This window comes from Otolemur garnettii, unplaced genomic scaffold, assembly GCF_000181295.1.
Source record: "Otolemur garnettii isolate 467f Iridium unplaced genomic scaffold, OtoGar3 scaffold00011, whole genome shotgun sequence".
Lineage (NCBI taxonomy): Eukaryota > Metazoa > Chordata > Mammalia > Primates > Galagidae > Otolemur > Otolemur garnettii.
In genome coordinates, this window is record NW_003852406.1 from 11,532,770 (window position 1) to 11,539,352 (window position 6,583).

Here is a 6,583-nt window from a genome sequence, read left to right on the forward strand (position 1 = left end):
CGAACCCGCCACCTTAGGTGTACGTGGCTGGCGCCTTAGCCAGTTGAGCCACAGACGCCGAGCCAGTTAGTAACTTTCTAAAAGCTCCCGTTTCTGATTTCTGAAGCTCAACTGGTTCCAAGGGCTTACATAAAGGAATGTGGGCTGTCTCACCTTTTAATCTTTGATGGTGTCATGAGTGAAATGTTGGGCTTTGCACTTCACTGATAATTAGCAAGACTCTGTTATACATTGCCTCAGAAACCTTTATCCACTTTGGACTGAACTGTTGGTCTTATTTATGTGAAGGAGCTATTTATAGACTTACAATGTTTTCATCTGTTCTCTTTCCTATTATCTAACTCTGATTCTGGTGCTTTTCACCACACTGAAGGGGTTAGTCTCTTTATGAGGTTAAATACTTATAAGAAAGAGTCTTGATCAAACTGAGCCTGAAGGCTGCCTATCTCTACAACTTTCAGTTAGCAGAGCCCCTAAATTCTCTTCACGTTTAAACTGGATTTTACAGCAATGTGACACATGCTCTTTGGGAGGATGTCCCAGCCAGCCAGCCATGAACTTACCTTCTTTGATAATATCGATAATGTCATTGGCATTGAAGCTGAGTTCATCTGTGTCCTGAGCATCATAGGCATACAAAGCCTTGCACTGTGGCACCTGAGGCTTAGGCTTGGGCTGGGGTTTGGGTCTGCCCCCTGCTGGGGGAGGCCGACTGGTCGTTTGTCTCCGGACGCTGTGGAGAAAGTGGAGGCAAATGAGAGACAGAACAAGGGAGGCAGCACGGCTGTGTTCTGGCTTGAAGCACGGGGTGGGGAGTACCCCCGACCTGTTCAAGTTCAAATACTGCTCTATGGTTCAGAGCACACCCCTTAAGTTTTCTCTAAGAACAAAAACACCTGTTTTAAAAATTCTTAGTGTAATAAGAGCAGCTAATGATTAAGAAGAGCTATGTGCTTTTGCAATAAGCTGAAAATAGCTACTGTTGCTATTGTGTCCCCAGCATACAAGTTAATGTGAAAGAACATGTATCCATACAAAGGTCTATAAAGCATATCTACGAATTTAAATAACAAAGCAAACATTCATGTATCTGTCTCTCCCTCCTCAATTTGGCAGCTGAGCTTTCGTCACTGCCATAGAAGCCTACACGTGCCTCTCCTTAATGGCCTTCCCTCCCAGAATTACTCACATTTCAAACAACTATTTCTTAAATGTTTATGAAAGGCGTTTAGAAAAAAAAAGAGAGAAAAAGAAAAAAAGGAAGAGAAACATAAAAAACATCCCACTTGGGCAGCACCTGTGGCTCAAAAGGGTAGGGCACCGGCCCCATGTGCTGGAGGTGGCGGGTTCAAACACAGCCCTGGCCAAAAAGGGGAAAAACAAAGAAAGAAACAAACAAAAAATCCCACTCTTCCACCCATTTGGTTATGGACAAAGTGAAGCCTACATTCATTTGTTTGCAAAAGAAACTTAAGATTTCTTTTAAAAGGAATCGGTCAAGAACTCAACAGAGTGCGACTTGCTATTGGGTCAGGCCTTACCGGGGTGGGGCTCTGGCTGCCAGCAGTGTGAGGAGGGCTGTCCCCAGCAGGGGTGGGGCTCCCAGGGAACTGGGCTCTGTCTATACCCACACAGTGCACGCATGCATACCACTTTCAGCATAGAGAAAAGGCACCTTGCAGATTGCTAGCACGACAGCCATTACCTAGCATCTATTGGAAATCCTCATTCCTTGCTTGAGAAGTGATTGCTTCGCTGAAAGCTGGCCAGGCAAACAGGTTTTTAATTAAGCATCCTATATACTGGGGATGTGTCAGCATTTGGTTAGTAAGAGCCATTAGCCTGGATACCAGAAGTCATCTGATTTCCCAGCAGCAGGAATGGAAAGGGTGGGGTGTGCATTAGAACGCCTGGGAGGGAGGGCACCTCCAGCCTGTCAGTTCTATGAGCAAGGCTGGGAGCCCATGCGCACGCACAGAGATGCACATGAGTGCATGCACACCCACGCCCACCCCAAATACAGTTGCCTCTCAGTATCCCTGGGGACCGGTTCCAGGACTCCTGTGGATACCTAAGTCCACAGGTGCTCAAGTCCCTGGCTTACAAGGGTGTAGTAATTGCACAAAATCTACACACATCCTGCTGTGTGCTTTAAGTCATCTCTATGTTGCTTATAGCACCGAGTGGGAGAGGCCAGACAGTGCTGGGATGAAGCATTTGCTGGGGAGCCGAGTGTGCGGGGGTGGGGGGATGCTGGAAGGAAGAGGGGAGAGCTTTGTATTTGTGCTAGGAGTGGGTCCATTTAGGTGCCACCCACGTCACCATTGTCTGGCTCTTTCCTGTGACTAAGAAGGGGTACAAATGCTTCCCGAGGGCAGTGTCTCCCCAGAGTGAGCACCTTACAGCAGCCGCGCCTCATCCCACATCCTCGTGCACCTCTGCTCTTCCCACCCGGCACTGCTAATCCCCGCTCAGCCCTTGGCGCTCAGTTCCATCACCACTGCCTCAGTCTCCCGCATGTCCTCTCCCATAGCCCATGCCTTTGCCAGAGCACGGGGTTGACTGCAGCGTCATAGTGACTTGTGTGACTATTTGGCTGCCTCGCTGCTGAGACAGCAGACCTGGGCCTGTCTGAACTGAACTCACCACTGGGGCCCCTGAACCTGGCCCAGAACCTGTGTGTTCTGAGGGTGGAACAGGAGGAGGCAAGAGGGCCTCAGCCTGGGTCCTTTTTCTAATTCTAAGACAACCTCCCAGAGGGCTCCCAAGTCTCTGCTATAAGATGTGCCAGGAGCACAGGAAGTCTGTGCCACTGGGGCGGCCACGGTCTCCTCTTCACCTGGGAGCCACCACAGCACAGTCTGCAGCACAGTCCTCCTGGCTGTGTCAGACAAGCTCCAGCGGTCCTGAAAACCCAGACTATCCCCTTTGCGTCACTAGGTGGCGGGCCTGTGTCATCAATAATGAGAAGACCTAATGACTTTAAAGAAACTGCCAGAAATTGATTAATGCAGTCTTCTAGGTGCCTGGAGCACCTCCCGGAGGCACTCGGGCCACCCAGCGAGGGAGGGATTAGCGACCTTCTCCCTCAGCCAACGAGCCCCTCATCAGGCCCACCGTGAGGAGCTGGCTGAGTCCCGCTTGTGACAGCTGCTTGTCAAAACGTTCAGGAACTCTGTGAGTCAGTTGCATGGCCAGTATTAAAAATGGAATTGTATAAACCAGTAATGAGTAAGTTATATTAAAAGCAAAGCCAATAAATACTCATAATTCATCCCTTCCTAATTATGTCGTTTCCACCTGTGCTCCTGAAGTTACTGACGTCTCCTGGGGATACTATCCGATGGCCTGCGACTGCCCACCTTTTCCCACATCTGCATTCTGTTGTGGTCACACTGGCAGCCTGAGATTGGCCATGGTGAGAGGATCACACTACAGAAACTGGGCAAGGCTAAAGTTCAAGCCTTTTCATCCCCAGAGTGCCCCATTGCTCACCAGCACATCAGTGGCCTCGTGCTACCCGCCCGAGAGCCCACGCCCTGTCTCATCTCGTCTAAATGCGCTTTGCTTACACTTGTAACAGCTATGAAGGACTAAGATAATTTTGGTACCGCTGGTATTTTGCCATACAATATTTGCTTTTCTTCTTTTCTTTTCTTTTTTTTTTAAATAAGACAGTCTCACTCAGTTGTCCAGGCTAGAGGGCTGAGGTGTCAGCCCAGCTCACAGTAACTTCAGACTCCTGCGTCCAAGTGATCTTCCTGCCCCAGCCTCTGAGTAGCTGGGACTGCAGGAGCCCGCTACAGTGCCTAGCTAATTTTTCTATTTTAATTTAATTATTTATTTGAGACAGAGTCTCACTATGTTACCCTCAGTGGAGTGCTGTGGTGTTACAGTTCGCAACAATCTCAAACTCTTGGGCTTAAGCGATTCTCTTGCCTTAGCCTCCCAAGTAGCTGGGACTTACAGGTGCCTGCCATAATGCCCAACTATTTTTTGTTGCAGTTGTCATTTTTGTTTTAGCTGGCCCAGGCTGGGTTCAAACCCGCCAGCTTTGGTGTATGTGGCTGTTGCTGTAACCACTATGCTATAGGCACTGAGCTATTTTTATTTTATTTATTTATTTTTGAGACAGAGTCAAACTCTGTCACCTTTGGTAGAGTGCTGTAATGTCATAGCTCACAGTAATGTCAAGCTCTTGGGCTCAAGTGATCCTCTTGCCTCAGCCTCCTGAGTAGCTGGGACTACAGGCACCTGCCACAATACCTGGCTAAATTTTTGTATTTTTTTGTAGTAGAGGCCCTTAATTTTTCCATTTTTAGTAGGTATAGGGTCTCGCTCTTGTTCAGGCTGGCCTCAAACTCCTGAGCTCAGGCAATCCTCCTGCTTTGGCCTCCCAGAGTGCTGGAATTACAGGCATGAACCCCCATGCCTGGCCAGTATTTACATTGCTAATAAACTCATAGAATTGAAAATCAAACAATTATTTCAGCAGGATAATGGGTTTGTAGCAAGAATTTTAGACGCACAAAGTTATTTCTCTGTTGACATTTCAATACTAAAGGCTCTCTATACACACATGCACACACACGTATGTATATCCGTTAATAGATATAAAACTATACATTACTGAGCAAATCTAGTGTTTTATTATATGTAATTGTTGCATAATGCAATTTAGTTTTCCTGTTATTACTTCACCCATCATTTATTTCAGGGTAATCAAAACACATTGATCACTTTCTTGGGCCTATTATCCATTGACATAAGCACAAGGAGAGGCTGAGCTACATACAGCAAATTGGTTTTGCAGCAGATTCATTTCCAAGTGGGGGGTGAGACCTCCACTGTAGTCACATTACAAACCACAGGCAAATAAAGTTTCCTGCTGAATTAAGCATACTGCATCCAATTTGCTTTGTGATAATTTGCACTCCAAGAGAAGTCCCACGTTAGTGACCAGGGAAGATCAAGCGAGGTCTTTGCCCCAGCACATTAGGATGCCAGCTGACATTTGAGCCCTTGTGGACAGCGGCTGAATCTCACAAAATGCCAAAAGTCTGCAAAAAAACAAAACCCCAGGAGATTTCAAACCTCTCTAAACTAAGGGCTAGTTAATTCCCTCTGCCCTGGTTAATGCCTGTCACTCTCCATGGGGTTCGAGTTGTTATGGTGATTGCAGCTAAAATGTTTAGTTAGAAAGGGACTATGGGGTAGTACAGAGCAAGGAGTTTGCAGCTTATTTAAATAATGCTAATGAAGCTGTAGTGTCCAGTGACAGTTGCAATATTACAGCACAGCTGTGTTCTGTTGTTTTTTTAGAGACAGTCTCATTTTGTCCCCCTCGGTAGAGTGCTGTGGCGTCACAGCTCACAGCAACCTCCAACTCTTGGGCTCAAATGATCCTCTTGTCTCAGCCTCCTGAGTAGCTGGGACTACAGGCACCCACCACCCTTGGTATGTAGGGCTGGCATCCCATTCACTGAGCCACAGGCACCACCTAGCACAGCTGTGTTCTACTGATGCTCTTGCCCACGGAGAATAGGCACAGCTACCTGGGGGGCAGGGGTGTGAATGTGGGGAAGGTGTCTCTCTGCCTGGTCTCTTTGTCTTGGCTTCCCAGGCTGTCCATGCCCCTCCCCAGGAGAGCCAGCAATGCCTGAAACATAGGCGCTCACAAAATCCAGAGCTCCAGGCAGATCAGAGATGTGAGTTCTTGAGAATAAAGCCACTGGGCCAAGGAACACCTTCTTTTTAATCCCAGTAGAGAGCAGTCTGGGAGGCCGAGGTGAGTGGAATGCCTGAGCTCAGGAGTTCGAGACCAGCCCAAGTTAAAGAGTGAGCTCCCGGGTGGCACCTGTGGCTCAATGAGTAGGGCGCCAGCCCCATATACCAAGGGTGGCGGGTTCAAACCTGGCCCTGGGCCAAACTGCAATAAAAAATAGCCAGGCGTTGTGACGGGCACCTGTAGTCCCAACTACTCTGGAGGCTGAGGCAAGAGAATCACCTAAGCCCAAGAGCTGGAGGTTGCTGTGAGCTGTGATGCCACAGCACTCTACTGAAGGCAACAAAGTGAGACTCTGTCTCAAAAAAAAAAAAAATAGAGTGAGCTCCCATCTTTGCCAAAAATTGAAAAAACTAGCCAGGTGTTGTGGCAGGCATGTGGGTGTTGGGAGGCTGAGACAAGAGAATCATTTGAGCCCAAGAGTTTGAGGTTGCTGTGAGCTATGACCATCACTCTACCCAGTGTGACAGCAAGAGACTCTGGTTTAAAAAAAAAAAAAATCCTTGTAGAGTATTAAAACTTCCCTGTAAGCCCAAAGCTGATGGATAGTTGTAATGAAACAAATACAAGGAAACTTCCAAGTAGCATCATGCTTTATATCACGCAAAGCCCTCATTTAATCTTCAAGGAAACGTCGAGAAGTAGATTTTTAAAACTACGTTGGCTCAGCACCTATAACTCAACCTGCTAAGGCACCAGCCATGTACACCTAAGGTGGCGGGTTCGAATCCAGCCCAGACCCGCCAAACAATGACGGCTGCAACCAAAAAATAGCCAGGCGTTGTGGCGGGCGCCTGT

At 47.7% G+C, this 6,583-nt stretch overlaps 1 protein-coding gene across 2 annotated transcripts in view; it reads right to left on the reverse strand.

Annotated features, from left to right (window-relative positions):
* MYO1E (myosin IE) overlaps positions 1-6,583 on the reverse strand; it is a 229,500-nt gene that overhangs the window by 4,794 nt on the left and 218,123 nt on the right. For both annotated transcript variants that reach the window (XM_003784390.3, XM_023509954.1), the window contains exon 27: positions 564-733. In XM_003784390.3, the coding sequence (XP_003784438.1) occupies positions 564-733 (170 nt within the window). The remainder of the gene's footprint in view (positions 1-563; positions 734-6,583) is intronic.